Source organism: Centruroides sculpturatus, unplaced genomic scaffold (genome assembly GCF_000671375.1).
Source record: "Centruroides sculpturatus isolate CEXI.00-Female unplaced genomic scaffold, Cexi_2.0 scaffold619, whole genome shotgun sequence".
Classification (NCBI taxonomy): Eukaryota; Metazoa; Arthropoda; class Arachnida; order Scorpiones; family Buthidae; genus Centruroides; species Centruroides sculpturatus.
In genome coordinates, this window is record NW_019384948.1 from 430,326 (window position 1) to 449,666 (window position 19,341).

At 34.6% G+C, this 19,341-nt stretch overlaps 1 protein-coding gene across 1 annotated transcript in view; it reads right to left on the reverse strand.

Moving 5' to 3' along the window:
* The window catches only part of LOC111632231, a 122,569-nt gene that overhangs the window by 84,374 nt on the left and 18,854 nt on the right, over nt 1-19,341 (reverse strand). The window contains exons 3-4 of the mRNA XM_023376608.1: nt 1,905-2,029; nt 1,299-1,439 (exon numbers count right to left, since the gene is read on the reverse strand). Coding sequence (XP_023232376.1) covers nt 1,299-1,439; nt 1,905-2,029 — 266 coding nt within the window. The remainder of the gene's footprint in view (nt 1-1,298; nt 1,440-1,904; nt 2,030-19,341) is intronic.

Genomic DNA, 19,341 nt, shown 5'->3' on the forward strand with positions numbered 1-19,341 from the left:
GCAGCTTTCACCCAAGGTCGTAGGCTTCCACCGGCTAAACCGGGTGAGGTTGGTGCTCTGTAAAGCGCATGCGCAAATCTGGCTTTTCGTAATCTGAAAATACAGGAGATTCCACTCCGCCACTAATATTCTAATATACGATAGCAATTTTTTCCACGTGTAGTATAGAAATTTGTAAGAAGATACATAATGCGGTTATAATAAAATATTGTGCGATTATTTTCATATAATTAAAATTAATATTTATTTATTTTTTAAAGAATACGAGGGAAGCGGCGCTTCCAACGCTTCTAATGACAGCACGCCACTGATGAGAAGTATAGCAACAGAATAAAATTAATCCAAGGCCAATGGATCAATAGAAACAGACCAAGAAACCCTTGGTGTCCTTGGAACAAGGATTTTTATAAGGTTTTTTCCCTTCAATTATGCATCCTGATTAGTCTTGGTCTCCATCCTCACTTCCAAACTAGCATCTTATCTGTTTCCAGGAGTAATATGAAATCAACGTGGGCCACAGAAAAGGTCAATGCCAATGTTTAATTCGACACCAAGTTCTATTCCAACCAGAGATGTTTACTGATTTTGGGAATTACATTGTTTAATTAAGTCAAGAGTTGTGTACTCCTAATTGACAATTATTATTCCAAAATGCCAATAATATGAAATTCTAATGGCAAACAAATTATTAAAAGAAACTTTTTTTCATTTCATTTCAGATTCTTTGTTTTAAGTAAAAGTTTTCAATGAGGGTTCAGATCATGACCAGGACCTCACAAAAGAAAATATTTTGCAATTGAATAGTTCTTGCATTTAACTACTCCCATCCTTAGGTGCAATCACTTTGAATTAAATCCAGTAATAAAATTTTTGTGTGTACTAGTATGTAGTGATTTTACTTAAAAAAAATTAATCTAACTGTATGACATTTATAGGATAAAGTTTAAAAATAAAAAAGTAAAACAGAAAAAAATACTAAAACCTGTTCAAAATGGAAACCTGCCAAAACAGAAAAATAATTTAGTTCCATATGATTCTGATTTACACAGGTTGTATTGTATATTAATTATATAATATTGTTGCATAATGATTTCTAAGTATATTATCTACATTTCTAAATATTTAAAATATGCACCAAATCTTTCAGCAATAAATAAAATCAAATGCATATGCATTTTAATGAAACATCTTGATTAAATTTAGTAATATAATACTAATAAAAACATTACATCAATGTTTTTATGAAAATAAAACATGGAGATTTTTATGAAAGTAAAAGATTAAACTAATTCACTTACTTAAATTGACCAAAATATTGATGGAGTGTACCTTGTTGCAAACCACAAATAAGATGAAAAACATTTTGACATTTCTTGATAATACAATATATAGTTGCACCCATTAATTCACAATATACACATTTCTGTAAAATGAAACAAAATTGTAAAATCAAAACAAAATGGATTAACATAAAAATAACAACCCAACTCAAAATATTTACAATTCCCAAACAAAGTTCACTAGTATTTAAACAAATAAATTACTATATGTAAGTTTTATAGGAACTATATTCTCACAGTGCAGGCATGTCTACTCTGTCTAATTAATAAAAAATTCAGCCAATGATTCAAATGGATCTTGATTCAGCTTACTTATTTAAAAATACAGTAGAGTCCTGGAAACTCAACTCTTAGTAACTCAACATTTGATAAAGNCATTTCTAAATATTTAAAATATGCACCAAATCTTTCAGCAATAAATAAAATCAAATGCATATGCATTTTAATGAAACATCTTGATTAAATTTAGTAATATAATACTAATAAAAACATTACATCAATGTTTTTATGAAAATAAAACATGGAGATTTTTATGAAAGTAAAAGATTAAACTAATTCACTTACTTAAATTGACCAAAATATTGATGGAGTGTACCTTGTTGCAAACCACAAATAAGATGAAAAACATTTTGACATTTCTTGATAATACAATATATAGTTGCACCCATTAATTCACAATATACACATTTCTGTAAAATGAAACAAAATTGTAAAATCAAAACAAAATGGATTAACATAAAAATAACAACCCAACTCAAAATATTTACAATTCCCAAACAAAGTTCACTAGTATTTAAACAAATAAATTACTATATGTAAGTTTTATAGGAACTATATTCTCACAGTGCAGGCATGTCTGCTCTGTCTAATTAATAAAAAATTCAGCCAATGATTCAAATGGATCTTGATTCAGCTTACTTATTTAAAAATACAGTAGAGTCCTGGAAACTCAACTCTTAGTAACTCAACATTTGATAAAGCTCATTGCATTATATATACATATACCGTATTTACTCGAATATAAGACGACCTCATGTATAAAAAGATGTATAGGAAGATGTGTGACTTTAAAGATCACAATAAAGAAAATTAGATTTAGTAATACAATTCTAATTTTATTTTATGTAATCACAAGTAAAATATCAAATGAACAAAAATGCACACATTGTCCTACAAAAATTACCAGCATTTTAAACTTTAATGAAATATCTTGTAAAATCCACAACATAATTTGTTCATGTAAACTGGACAATTGGAAACCTTTTCTCACTAATTTTTAACAGTCAAATAATCCGCTTTCCATTGATTACACTTATGATTTTCTATGAATTCTGATTTCTGAATAATAATCTGTTTTCGCATTGGAATGGAGTAAATCTTATATTGTGCTCCCGTGTGTTTTTGGAATTTCAATCTGGAATTCAATTCACATGCTTTGCTTCTCCTATTGCTATTCATCTTTACTTCCGATAATACACAAGAACAATTCAAACAACCCAGATAAAATACTTATGTTTTTAAATACCAGAGGGTAAGCATTCAGTAAAAAATGTGAATACACGGTTCACAAAAGTTATTTGCAAAAATGCAAAGAATTTTTCGCTTGCACATATAAGATGAACTAGGAATTTGAAGCTGTGATAAATGAGTAAAAACCTCCTCTTATATCCAAGTAAATATGGTATACACATATACTTTATGTAACAACACCAGGATCAAATAAGTTATCATTCTTCACTGGCAGCATTTGATAATTGCATCAATTCCATGTGCAAACAAAGAATATAACCCTTTTTCCAAAATGTCAATGCAGAACACTATGATGCAAATATCACTAACTCGGCTTAATAGCTTAAATAGCTTGAAAGCTGATAAATTTCTAATAGTTATCAATTATCTACATAATAAGGTAGTTTTAGAGAATTATGAACTTTTCAGGTAAGATATGTAATGCAATAATTGTCATCTCAGTCAATTATAGAGACTCTTACAATTTTATATTGTCATAAAGTAAATTTATAGGATAAAGTTTAAAAATAAAAAAGTAAAACAGAAAAAAATACTAAAACCTGTTCAAAATGGAAACCTGCCAAAACAGAAAAATAATTTAGTTCAATATGATTCTGATTTACACAGTTGTATTGTATATTAATTATATAATATTGTTGCATAATGATTTCTAAGTATATTATCTACATTTCTAAATATTTATTTTATCTTGAGACATTGAAATAACTTAATTGAATCTCATTATTTTGAAAAAAGGTATAGACAAAAGTTGTAGGATATCAAGGGGCCAATCAATTGGTGACCTCATATGTGACCTTGACCTTGACCTTCGGGGTCATTTGGAGTTCAAGTTTGTTTTTTCAATGGGAACACATCTTTTTGACCCCGGAAATGGAAAGAGCAGGAAATTTCACAACCGGATGCACCTTTGACCTTATTGTCTAGGTCAGGGGTGGCCAACAGTTTTTGCCCCTAAGCCAAATTGGAAAGAAAACTTTTTCACTAGCAGAACCAGAGGCTGCCCTAGGAAGATTTTGAGGTGGTGGGAGATCTCTTGTGGTGTCACCCCATAGAGACTAAATTGTAGATAGAGATTACAGATATATTTTTTTACATTATTATGCTTTATTAACGTTCTACGCTGTACTTAAGAGATTTGTAATGGAGGGTTAACTCTAACCGGACAGCGAGTTATTGACCTTTTTTTTCCGTAGCTAATATTGAAAGATTAATCACAGGCCATATAAATCCATTACACAGGCCACATCTGGCCCGCAGGCCATATGTTGGCCATGCCTGGTCTAGGTCAAAGGTCAAGATTATTTTATGGTTAAAATTATAAGCTTTTTCTAATGGGAAACCATACTTTTTATTACTGGAATAGGCAGGGATGTAAAAGTTACATTTACATGGAAACAACAGGAAATTTTACAATCAGCCATGAACTTGAGTATTTCAAATTTGACCTCTAAAGGTCATCTCAAGCATGATAATTGTAAGCGTGGCTCAATAAATGCATTAAAGTGAAAGGGCATCATTTTGAACATTTATTATAAACTTTTCCCCCAAAACCAACATCTCAAATGATGGTAAGAATTAAAGTGACTCACCGAAAACAAGCACCATGATATGAGAAGCAAGAAGATTCACTGAAAATAAGCACTTCAAAGGGAGCAGAAAAATCCACATCATTACTCATTGGTAGTGCTAAAAGTATTGAACGCTTTTAAAATTCAAAGTAATAAGATCATGAAAAAATGTAACTTTTACCTCCCTGCCTATTCCAGTAATAAAAAGTATGGTTTCCCATTAGAAACAGCTTATAATTTTAACCTTAAAATAATCTTGCTTGACCTTTGACCTAGACAATAAGGTCAAAGGTACATCGGTTGCGAAATTTCCTGCTCTTTCCATTTCCGGGGTCAAAAATATGTGTTCCCATTGAAAAAAACAGACTTGACCTACAAATGACCTTGAAGGTCAAGGTCAAGTTGAGGTCGCCAATTGATTGGCCCCTCGACACCCTACAACTTTTGTCTATACCAAAATAATAAGATCCAATTAAGTTATTTCAATGTCTCAAGATAAAAAATACACCCTACTGTATATACATTTAAAACTATAAATACAGTTTAACTGTCCAATGTTTTGTTTTATTTATGCACAGTAACATTACTTCTGCTTTTTACACTACAAAATCAAATCTAAAGTTGACATTGTTACATTATTTATCTGTATTTCATTAATTTGATTTATTTGCTTCATTTTTTAATTCTGTTACTTGTAAAGAAATTCACTTATATTAATTAAAATGAAATTCATATAAAATTTAAAATATTAAGTAACTTTTAAGTTGGAAGACAATAGTAAAATAAATCTCTGTGTAATATTTTCCAAACAGTAATCAAATGAATGAAAAACAATTTCAGCATTCTATTAGATGATCTGACCATTACAATCCATCAAGTCTTTACTACATAAAGAAGAACATCTTTTGTTTGAATGAATTAGCTGTTGAAGGATAAGATAAAAATTTTTTATCATATTACTTCCGTTTTTTTATTTATTAAATGATATAAATAAAATAAATAATAATAATAATAATAACTCTCCCGTGGTCACCACCTGGTCATGGTGGGAAAGCCCAGTAATTTTACTGATTCATAGAGCAATGTAGCCTGGAGCACAAGCTCCTAGTAGGGACACCCATGCCAGTAAGGTCTATGGGGAGAAATGAAGCTAAAAGTGACCACACCCACATTCTGTGGAGATATTTATCATGGTAGTAACCAGATCAAAGTGTGATACCAGCTCAGACGTCGCCCAGATTAACAAAGTCCACATTTGCGGGTTAGGCAGAGACTCGTGCTCGAAAAATAGACCAGTCTCCTTGGTTACCGGTGGCTAAAGCAGCACCGGCCCAAGCATGGCTACTGCAATTCCCTCAACAGATGTAAGGAATCAACCTAGCCTTGGTGTTTCTGTGGCAATGCATCCACAGACCACAAAGGCAGAAAAACCACACCAACAGATGAAATGGACAATAGAAATGAACGAGTTTATCATCTGTACTTACTACACCATCACAAGACTCGAAACAAACATGACACATACAGACAACAACTACACCATAGATTCACACAACAATATCCTCACCTCACTGTCACCAAACAAAGAGTTGATCAAAAAAGAACAATTATACATAATAATCTTATCCCACAAACAACACTTGAACTTATCAAACAACAAGTTGTTGATGAAATACATCAACAGACAGAAACATTTAACATTAATGAAGATCATGTAACCTGCCAGGATAATCCAGCACTAATAATAATAAGCACTAATAATAGCACAAACACAACAACTATCACTAATGATACTACAGACACTTCCTCATCCACCACTGATAACAGAGACATAGATTTAGTTAATATGCTCTCACTTATATTTCAGGAAACACTCACTAAGTATACAGGTACAGATCCCATACAAAGACCACAAATACCAAAAATCAATACATGAAAGTTAGTAGGAAAAACACTAAATTAAATGGATATAGTGTGGTAGTAAGTGAATGTTCACTTACTACAACACCTACATCCATCTAATTTGATCCAGCCTGGCAGAGAAGAATAGAAACACAAATAAATGACATTAGATAGCGATTAGGCAGGCTGACACAATACACTAAAAACAACATAACATCCAAATTAAAGAAACAACTCAAAAACATTTTCAAGAAAATCAAAACACACACAAAACATGAACATCACAACACATACAGAATACATTGATATACTAAAAAAAACTTGCAGCCAAAGCACATAGACTCAATTGATACACAACATGTACATTATGAAAACAACAAAATAAGTTATTTACAAACTATGAAAATCTCTTTTACAGACAAATTAGTACCAAAACAAACACTGATACACAGCACAGTGGCACACCAACAGAAGAAGAATTCACAACTTATTGGTCTTCTCTTTGGTCCAGTGCTGTTATACACAATGCTGATGCAAGCTGGATCAAAGAGAAGAACAAAAACTTGCACAACATACCAACTATGCCCTGTGCTGAAATAAACGTACACAGCATCTGATATGCTGTTAACAGAACACACAACTGGAAGACCTGGTGTAGACAACATTCACAATTTCTGGTACAAAAAGTTTACATCATTGCATCAGGAACTAGCTAAACACATAACACACATCATCATTAATTCACAAGATATGCCAAAATTGCTTACTCAGGGCATCACCTACATGAAACCTAAAAACAAAAATACCACAGACCCCACACAATACAGACCAATTACATGTCTTCCAACACTCTACAAATTTTTGACATCTTGCATTGCAAACAAAATATACAAACATGTTGAAGAACACAACATTCTTACAGAACAACAAAAAGGTTTCCATAGAAATTACAGGGGATGCAAAAAACAGTTACTCATAGATTCAGTCATTCTTCAGCAAGCACACAAACAACACAGGAACATACACATGGCATATATAGACTACAGGAAAGCATTCGACAGTGTTCCACACAGTTGGCTGCTACATGCTACATATTCTACACATGTACAAAATACAACCATCACTCATTGCATTCTTCCAAAACACTATGCAGCACTGGAGAACAATACTACATCTCAGGATTCATAACACTTCCATACAAACAAACCAAATACAGTAGAGCGTCGTTTATCCGAATCAATTGGGGACTGGGGTTGTTCGGATAACTTATTTTTCAAATAACCAATTATGTACGAAAAAATACATTAACCTATTCCATCCTGAAATTTTTCTTCATTGCGTGTCGCTTCGCATTAAATTTTCGTCGATGTTAAGCCTAACGTAAACTTTTTAAAATAATAATCGTGGCTATTGTATCGTTATTATTTCTTTATTATGTAAATTATTTCTTTATTTTGTACAAACAAAATAAATATATTGAAAAATATAAAAACAATAAAAAATTATACTTCAGAAGTTAATTTAGTATCAAAAACGTAAAATATTTGAGTAGCCCAAGACATAGCCAAAGATTGCAGCACCACAGCACTAGCGAAAATTTAAATTTGCCAACTGAAATTCTTTTGGATAACTGACTTTCAGATAAACGACGCTCTACTGTATGCATTAGGTAAGTAATTTTTCAAAGAGATTCCTTGAGTCCTCTCTGGTTCTGCTTAGCCCTATACCCATTATCCAACATGTTAAACAACACACAATATGGTTACAATATCAGACATGAAAAAACAACACAATTTACACTGTCACATCTCATATACATGGATGACATAAAACTTTATGCATCCACACAAAAACAACTTTATCAACTCCTACAAATCACACATGCATACACCAAGGATATAAATAGAGTTTGGTCTAGATCAGGGGTCACTAAACTTTTTTCACAGCAGGCCACATAACAGGGAATGACTAGCATGGGCCGCATAACTGAGGGAATGATGAACACAGGCCACATAACTATTTTGGTCAATACATTACACTGAATACACAAAAAATAAAGACAACCAACATATTTATTTACCAATACACAAACACAATCACTGCAGCAAGCTTGTAATCTTTTTTCTTAGAAACTTCCTTGCAGGTAGTTACACAAAAAGCACTCTGATAATCAGTCACCAAATTTTTTATTTGACTGATTTTCCTACAAATTACATTATCGTCGGATGCAAAAATCATATTGGACCATTTCTGACATTTTTACTTGCACTTATTTTAATTTTTTCTACATAGTAAGTTTATACACAATCTATATTTCCATACAAATAATTATATTTTACCTCATTTGTGGCATGGTGTGGCGGTGCACCAGATGAATTGACCTCGCAGGCTGGATCCAGCCCACGGGCCGTAGTTTAGTGACCCATGGCCTAGACAAATACTTCAAATATACTAGAAAATACTTCACATAGAAAAAGGAGTCCTGAAGAAAGAAGAATTTGCACTCAGAAATGGAGATGTTATTGAATCCATGGAAGAGGGCAAGTTCTACAAGTGTTTAGGATTCCAACAGGCCAAACTAACAGAACATACACAAATAAAGCAAAGATTAATTAAAGCAGTGGTTCTCAACTGGGGGGGGTGTATGTACCTCTAGGGGTATGAGCGTAAATTGAAGGGGTACATCTAACTTTCTTTATAAAATGGCATATGTTAATCAATTTGCTGTAAATTATTAACACAAGAAACAAGAAATAACAAAAACTTGCTTTAAAATATCCCAGTGTAAACAACAATTTTCCTTTTAATAGTCTAAACAACTTGCTTATCCACTTGATTTGCCTGTCTATTTGTGCCATTAGTGCCGAGTGAACCTGTAGTCTAGTAAAATTACAGTTTAACCGAGCATTACTTTTAGAATAGAAAAAAAAATTTTTTCTATTCTATAATTATTGCTTGATAAGATTGGGCTTTTCGTGTTTTTTCGTGGTATTAGAAATAATGAGGCCTGCATTGTACCCCCATCATGCAATGCGTGTCACTGCATGCGTGCATTACTTATATTTAGCAGATTTAAACATTATGTTTGTTACAAAAATTGAAAGATTCATGTATTGTTCTGCATGTTATAAATTCGCAATCATTACTTTCAAGGTCAGTACACAATTATAATCTCTATTTAACAACATGGGAACCAAATTTTGAAAAAATTGCTGAAGATTTATCACAACAAATATCCCATTGAATTTTGTTAGAAATTATTATAGATTATAATTATTTATTTTTAGGAAATGTAATTTATGCATGTATTGAAATGATTTCTGTGATTTTATATAATATACTTATCAAATAATAATAAATAAATGTATGTACTTGATTAAATTTATTATTATTTACATATAATAAGTAATTAACTTTTAGCTATAGTTAGTTAGAGCTTTTTTATGGTGCTCAGTTATAAAGGCTGTATAAATCTACCGCAGTAATTATAAAATTTACATACAAAAATATAAGGGGTACTTTGAGAAACAACTAATGGGCTAATGAGGTATATCAACAAAAAAGGTTGAGAACCACTGAATTAAAGAATACCAAAGTAGGTTAAATGCTATTCTCAGAAAACAGTTAAATGCAAAACACACAGTTAAAGCAATAAACACATGTTGTCCCACTACTCACTTATTCCTTTGGAGTTACACATTGGACTCACATGGATCTTGAGCAACTCCAAAGGAAAACAAGAACAACACTTGCTAAGCATAAACAACACAATCCTAAATCAGTTATAGAAAGATTAACCCTTCCATGTAAAGATTGTGGACATGGCTGGATTGATATAGTTAACCTTCACTACAAACAAATACAGACACTGCGAAAGTTTTTCTACAAAAACAAAAAACATCAGTTACATAAAGCAGTAACTCTAGCAACTCAAATAACACACCATTAAATTTACATTCACAACATATGGATACGACACGACATATAAAAAGCATAGACACCATTAACCCTTTTAGTTTCTAGCCCGAGATAACTCGGGCAGGTTACATAGTGTTACATAAAATTCGGGCGTTTGGGCCCTCCGAAAAAAAAATTTTTTGGGGGGATGTTTTTTTAAGTCTCCAAATTTTTTCAAAAAGTTTTCCCACGCAAAAAAATTTTATCGCGATTTTAATCTACCTTTAATGATACATGATTAATGCTTAATTGTTTTTTAATGAGATTTTTTTATCAAATTTCATTCATTGTTCTAAAGTTCTAGTGCACAAATTTTACTTTGGTAAAGTTATTTAAAGCTAGTTTCTGATGTCAAAAACGACCTCCGATAGTTTTTTAATTTTTTAAATTAATATATTTTATTATATATACATTTAATTAAGTTGGGGGGTCGGAAATCGCAATAAAAAACGTAATTTTTTAAAAATATTTAAAAATATAGGCCAGCTAGTATTCACCCTACTTTAAACCCTTCGCCTCCCAAGACTTCTATGAAAATGTCCCGGGAAATCCAACACCAGCTGTTCTCAAGGTCATCCAGCTGTAAACACAATGCCTCATCAGCGTCAGATTTCACAGAAAGGCGAGACAATGGAAAATAAAATTTGAAGCTTTTTCTTCAAAATTAATGCATTTCTTTCGTTTTTTTTTTCAGTTTTAAGTATTTTTTATGATTAATTACATTAATATCAAAAATTGCTGGGAACTAAAAGGATTAAGCAATTGTAGGTAAGGCACTCCATGGCAGGCATCCCTACGACCTATCCCAGGATTCTGTTAACAAAACTGCGTCAAACAGCTGGTTAGCACAAGGATGCCTCTTCGAGGAGACGGAAGGATTCATGATTGCCATACAGGATTAGGTCATAAATATTAAAAACTACAGAAAACACATACTCAGAGATACAACACTCACAAATGACACATGCAGAAAATGTCACATCATGCCAGAAACCATACAACACATCACTTCTTGTTGCAAGCTATGCACAGACAGATTATTTACATAGACATAATCAAGTAGCAAATATAATAAATCAAGAGCTTGCAAACATACACAAATTATTAGACATATGAACCATACTAAAAATATATTCCACAAACAGTATTGGAAAACAACACGCACAAAATGTACTACAATAGAGCATTAATCACAGATTAAACAATTTACCATAAAACAGACCAGACATCACACTCATTGACAAACACAATAAAATCACACACATTATAGACATATTCATTCCAAACACTCACAATGCAGGGCTTAATTTGGCACAAGGCAGGCAAGGCACTTGCCCGGGCCCATAATTAATTGGGGCCTGTAATAGGTTCTAAACGTGCCATTGTTTTATTAGTATTGCAAATTACTATATTATTAGCGCCATATTCAAGGGTTAATAATTAAGAATGACATTACCTACTGCTCCGATATCTAACAGCATCACTGAGAATTATATACTTATATATGTATTATGAGACTATATATATATACCCAATATCAGTGGAAAAACAAGGATAAGACAGTAAAAACCAAAAAGTTCTCAACCAATAGTCTGCGGGCCAATGACTTCCCAAACGATCATTATAACCATTAACCGTTATTACTTCGCAGCCATTTTAGGTAATTATTACCAAAACAAATAGGAATTAAACGATTAATATTTGGGAACAAAATCGACTTAAGTTTAAATTTAAATAGTAAATTTTTCCTGCCATTAGCTAGTTAAAAAATTAACATTACAAAGTGGAAAGAAAGCTAATCCTTATGGACCAGTGGTTGCTGAAATGTGGCCTTTCACTGGCCATAAAAAAATGGATGGCGGATCCTAAGTTCACAAGAATTGGTGGGAAGAGCTATCGGCTGATCAGCAAACAAAAAATCCATCACAGAAAACACAACACCAGATAAATCCTTTTTAAAACTTTTACCAAAGAACGATGGGAACTCACACACACACACGTCTGAACACAACAAAGCTAGGAGCAGAATTTTTTTCTTTGGGATATTTTAGTCCCACGAACTTTGTTAGTGCGTCGATGAAGGCACATTGGCCATAAGATGTTGGTGAGAAAAATGGAGGAAGAAGCAAATGCAGTGCGGTCTCATGACAGGAGCAGGACTCTTCCATCCATCTCCACCTTTGGAGGTATGATCCCGATGTTTTCGGGAGAAGGGGGGTCATGTCATGGACTTTTTCGACACACTGGAAGAGATTGCAAGCCTAGCATAGCCTAGGATGAATGCCTAGGAAATGCTTGAGCATTATGAAATGCAAGCTCATGGGTGTAGCTAGGGACACTGCATGGCGAGATCTAAATATGAAGTGAGCAACAGACTTTGAGCACTTCAAGCACTTGACTGTTGATCGGTTCAACAGAGAGCCCTATTCAATTTGTGTGCAGAAATTTCATGTGTGCACACAGAAAAGAGACAAAAAGGGACAAGAATTTGCAGTCTGATTGCAAACCCCTGCCAGCACAATGATAATAGAGCAGACAGATGCAAATGAACAGAAAGTGCAATTATCAAATGCTGTCAATATTTTTTTTTCATTTGGGGGGGTCATCATTTCCCTGTACAGAGATCAGTACTCCCTGCACTGCTAGGCACAGTGGGGATTTTATTCAACTATTAAGCTTTAATTAAACTGTTTTCTATAACAATAGTTTTACAATAACAAAAAGTAACAACTTTAAACTTAAAACTAGTTATGGGTTTGGGCTGTCTTTGCCCTACATATAGTTTTAATGAACCTTCTGAGTTTCTAGAACATAACTTTGTTCCTTACAATATCATATATGGGACATGGCTAACTCACCCCAATACTGTCACCACTTCAGACAGAAAATGCCTTTCCCTTTAAAAAGCAATACAATCATAACTTAGATGGTCAATATTTTCATTGTCATTGCCACATAAACACTTAGGATTTAGTTTAAGGTTAAACCTGGAGAGATACTCTCCGAAGCTATTGTGATCAGTCATTACTGTCATAGTAATCTTGTCTTGTTAGATCCAGTTCATCTGCCTTATCCATTCAATATTGGGGACTAGTCTGTAGGTGTATCTTTCTTTTTCACTATTGGTCTAACGTTCCTGCCATTTCTGCAATGTTATGTTCTTTAAGCTTCTCTTGATATAACTAAGCAGAACTTTGTTGTACATTGTTTCCATGTTATTTAGTGCTTGTCTAACCAGGAAGTCGGCTCTCTTGTTCCCAACTATGCCTACATGTGCCTGGATCCACTTAAACCTAATTGATGTTAGGAGTCCTAATAACATCTTTTTTTTATGTTATACACTTGAGAGTGCACTGCCTTTATGTCCTGAATAGCTTCTAATGCACTTTGGCTTTCTCTATGACTGCACACATCTGTCTGCTCTCTTATGCACCATCTTATTGCCTCTTGTATGGGAGTCTGAGTTGTGCCTTCGTGAGAGAAAGACATGTTTTTGGTCAGTTCCTGCTATTTTTGGTATGTTTGGTCTAGCTAAGCCTTATTCTAGGGTTAGCATGGTCTTTTCTATACTTAAGTATAGGATTTTAGGCTTATTTTAGGGCTAGTGTAGTGTTAGGCTTAGTATTGCTAAGCCTAATATTTTAGCTTAGTTTATTTAGCTAAGGTGCTGTGTTTTGTAGCGTCCATGTTGGCATCCTCGGCACTGTCATTCCTACGTGATAAAGACATTACCAGACGCCATTTTGTGCTACTGGAACCCTACCTGAAATAAGTGAGTAGTGTTTTCTCTCATCTGTCTTTGGTTGGTGGGGAGACCTGCTATTGAGCAGACTGGCCTTCCCAGCCATCTAGTCTGCCTGTGAAGACATCACCAGCCAGCTTGTAGCAGCCTGTCCAGTGTTACCACCAGCCAAGCAAGCTTGGCTGGTGATAACACTGGACAGGCTAAAATCCTATACTTAAGTGGTAGAAGCCTTACACACAGCCAAGCTTGCTTGGCTGTGTGTAAGGCTTCTACCACCACCCTTTTTGACAGCTTACAGTGAAACTTCTGGTGTTAGTATATCTTCCCACCATCTCCAAACTAGTGCATCATCCAGAACAAGTTTTCATAGAGACCAGTGCATCAGCTGTGACAGCTTCCTGCGCTTGACTTCCCTACTCCTGGGATTAATTTACAGGCTTTCTTACTGGAGGCCCTTGCGGTCGTGCTTTGCTCTTTGAGTAATACTGATTTCCAACAGCACACTTAACGGTGCTCCAGGTGAGTCCCTTAGCTGTTAATACTAATTAAGCATATCTATCCGTTTCTCTCTGTGCTGTTGATATATTATATCAACAGTTCAGAGTCCCTACTGGCAATTGGGCCAACTTTACACTCTACCACACTTACATATCTCCTAGTCTATCATCACGGGATGTCTACTGAAAAATTCACCACCACTGCTGAGGCCCGAATGGCAGCTTTTGAAGCTTTTGATAAATTAAAAAAAATTAAAAAACTATCGGAGGTCGTTTTTGACATCAGAAAGCAGCTTTAAATAACTTTACCGAAGAAAAATCCATGCACTACAACTTTAGAACGATTAATTTTGATAAAAATCCCATTAAAAAACAATTAAGCCTTAATCGAGCCTTATCAAAGGCTCATTAAAATCGCGATAAAATTTTTCTCAAAAAAAAATTTGGGGACCTAAAAAAAACATTCCAAAAATTAAAAAAAAAAAAAAAATTGGGGGCTCAAACGCCCGCGTTTTTCGTAACGCTATGTAACTTGCCCAAGATATCTCAGGTTATGGGCTTAAGGGGACACCAGAATTGGTAAAAAGTAGTGTTGCATAAATAACAACAACTCAAAGCCCGAATAGTATATATAATAAATTGCCAAACGATCGCCTAAATATCAGGCTATTATATGGCTAATTAAATGATTAGAATAAAGTAATTTGTCATTAGAGGTAGGCATTAGGTGCCTACTCTAATAACAAATTACTTTATTCTAATCATTTAATTAGCCATATAATAGCCTGATATTTAGGCGATCGTTTGGCAATTTATTATATATACTATTCGGGCTTTGAGTTGTTGTTATTTATGCAACACTACTTTTTACCAATTCTGGTGTCCCCTTAAGCCCATAACCTGAGATATCTTGGGCAAGTTACATAGCGTTACGAAAAACGCGGGCGTTTGAGCCCCCAATTTTTTTTTTTTTTTTAATTTTTGGAATGTTTTTTTTAGGTCCCCAAATTTTTTTTTGAGAAAAATTTTATCGCGATTTTAATGAGCCTTTGATAAGGCTCGATTAAGGCTTAATTGTTTTTTAATGGGATTTTTATCAAAATTAATCGTTCTAAAGTTGTAGTGCACGGATTTTTCTTCGGTAAAGTTATTTAAAGCTGCTTTCTGATGTCAAAAACGACCTCCGATAGTTTTTTAATTTTTTTTAATTTATCAAAAGCTTCAAAAGCTGCCATTCGGGCCTCAGCAGTGGTGGTGAATTTTTCAGTAGACATCCCGTGATGATAGACTAGGAGATATGTAAGTGTGGTAGAGTGTAAAGTTGGCCCAATTGCCAGTAGGGACTCTGAACTGTTGATATAATATATCAACAGCACAGAGAGAAACGGATAGATATGCTTAATTAGTATTAACAGCTAAGGGACTCACCTGGAGCACCGTTAAGTGTGCTGTTGGAAATCAGTATTACTCAAAGAGCAAAGCACGACCGCAAGGGCCTCCAGTAAGAAAGCCTGTAAATTAATCCCAGGAGTAGGGAAGTCAAGCGCAGGAAGCTGTCACAGCTGATGCACTGGTCTCTATGAAAACTTGTTCTGGATGATGCACTAGTTTGGAGATGGTGGGAAGATATACTAACACCAGAAGTTTCACTGTAAGCTGTCAAAAAGGGTGGTGGTAGAAGCCTTACACACAGCCAAGCAAGCTTGGCTGTGTGTAAGGCTTCTACCACTTAAGTATAGGATTTTAGCCTGTCCAGTGTTATCACCAGCCAAGCTTGCTTGGCTGGTGGTAACACTGGACAGGCTGCTACAAGCTGGCTGGTGATGTCTTCACAGGCAGACTAGATGGCTGGGAAGGCCAGTCTGCTCAATAGCAGGTCTCCCCACCAACCAAAGACAGATGAGAGAAAACACTACTCACTTATTTCAGGTAGGGTTCCAGTAGCACAAAATGGCGTCTGGTAATGTCTTTATCACGTAGGAATGACAGTGCCGAGGATGCCAACATGGACGCTACAAAACACAGCACCTTAGCTAAATAAACTAAGCTAAAATATTAGGCTTAGCAATACTAAGCCTAACACTACACTAGCCCTAAAATAAGCCTAAAATCCTATACTTAAGTATAGAAAAGACCATGCTAACCCTAGAATAAGGCTTAGCTAGACCAAACATACCAAAAATAGCAGGAACTGACCAAAAACATGTCTTTCTCTCACGAAGGCACAACTCAGACTCCCATACAAGAGGCATCTTTAATACATCTTTAAAAAGAGAGTTAGAGAGCTGTCCGTCTTTTAAGCGACGGACTTAGCCCTTGGAAGTAGGAAAGAAGAGAAAGCATGAGGTTTGAAGTGTGAAAAGAAAGGAAGATAGGAAAGTGTGAAAGAAGGCATGGGACCCATAGGCGCCTCGCATCGGGCATTTATTGAATCCTTAAAATTGATTTAACAAAAAGCCAGATGCAACTGGCAGTGGCTACATAAAAAATTTTGGTCCCGACAATATAAACTTAAAATAACAGAAGAACAAAGAAAATTGAACACCAAAAAAGTATATACAGTATGTACAATTTAACCACAACTTGTGGTTAACATAATTGGATGTGTCCAGTGTAGTGGTCAATTCGGCCACTATGAAAAGTCTGATGGTTCCAATCAATTGTTCTAATTGTTGAATCATATTCACCATTCATGTAGGTCGAAGACATACTGCTGTCCATCAACTCGATGGCTTCTACAATGATCTTCTATTGTCGTTGTATTCCAAGAAGTTTCCGGAGTTGTTTCACGTAGCTTGGGCAGTGCTTATCCATTGAGTTGTGATTTACCTCTGTTAGACTGTTTCTTACACAATTTATGCATGTTGCTGGCCCCTCTTTGACGCAATCTTTATAGATGTGAGCACCGTTACAGTGACTACACACCTGTTCCTTTTCTTGGCATTCTTTCGCAAAATGTCCGAAGTTCAAACACTTAAAGCATCGTATCACTGTTATGTGGTCGTAAACTGTGCACCTAACCCATCCTATGTACAATTTTTCTTCGTTTATTAAAATTTCTCTGATCATGGGTGAAACCTCCATTATCCAAGTCTGTAGTGTCGAGTCTTTTTGAGGAATTGAGTATTTTANTTTATTTATTTAATTTTAATTATTAATTTACTTAAGAGATGGTGCCTAACGCCTACCTCTAATGACAAATTACTTTATTCTAATCATTTAATTAGCCATATAATAACCCGATATTTAGGCGATCGTTTCGCAATTTAGTAGTGTTGCAACGAATAGTATATTCGGCCTCAGGCCGAACACCAAATATTCAGCCAGGAGCATGGCCGAATAGCCGAATATTTGGCCAAACTATTTGGCTTGATTAACGCACGTACGAAAATTGGTGCGCAAACTGCGTTATGGCAAGGACCCTGCTCTCTACTGGCCCACTATCACTACGCTTTGTCAATCGCGTTAATTCTTGACAGTTCGGACAAGAGCATCATGGCAGTATGTGATAAGTGATGATATCAAATGTAGATAACAATGAAATAACCTACATGTGTAAATAACAGAAGAAGAACAGAGAAGAACCACAAAGTGAAAATAAATATGAAATTGAGTTGATAACATAATCGAACAATTCGAGGCAGCTTATTGGCCTGAAATTTGCAGCCATGAATGCCAAACAATTGTTGTCATAGACTTCAGAAAGCTAAATGCTTGTAATGAAAGTCACTTAGCGTGCATAGGTGAAAGCCTGGAGTCGTTCGTTCGGGCTACCAAGCTGTTTCGAATCTGTGAAATCATAACTGTGACTTATACTGACGTCCTATCTGTCTCTTTTCTCTGTTATCACCAGGCTATAAGTAACGTAATTGTAAAATGGGGAATCTACGATGGAAAAGTGACAAATCGAAAGTATTGTGAGGGTGTATTATGATGTATGCATAGGCATATGTGGACTAGAGCATAGAGGAAAGAGAAAAGGAAGAGCAAAGAAGAGCGCTTAAAAAGAAGGATAGGCAGGGTCAGAGCCTCAAATGTGTGACGATTCTTCAACGAATAGGTGTGTAACGTGTGCTGATCTTTGTAATTATAAATTGTGAATACAAGTGACTAATATTATGTTCTTTTTTATTTTGTGCATGTTATAAGTTATAAATAAATATAAACAAACAACACTAACCCGATAATACTAAATCTAAATACCAAAATGATTAATTTACTATGTTTTTGTTATTTCTTACTCCTGTTTTTAGGTATTCAACTGAATAGCGAAAAATAGGCCAAATACCGAATAGTAACTTAATATTCATTACATCACTAGTAAAAAGCACTCGGATTACATCATCAGCAAGGCTCAAATTATCATCGACATTTTCGCCAACTGTACTAGCCTGCAAATGCCTGATGACATATCCACCAAGCTTGACCATATACTAGAAGAAAAGAATGACAAGAAAATATTAGAGAAACAGGACAACATAATAGACAAACTGACCTCTTTGGAGAAGACCAAATCGCCAGCTCTCTCCCAGCCATCATACAGTGCTATCCTAAGATCAGGAATCTGTGTTAATGCATCTCCTAAAGCCAGACAATAATAGCAAACCGTAAGAAACAATGTTCTCTTGGTTTACGGTAAAGAGGAAAACAGCAACAGCAATAATCTTTGAAAGCTGATACAAAAGGAAATTAAACCAACTGACCTAAAGATTGGCGTGGACAGAATTAGGAAAATCACTGGCAGTGGTGTTGTGGTCGATTTGGAAAAACAGGAAGATATAGCAAATCTGGAAAATTGTATC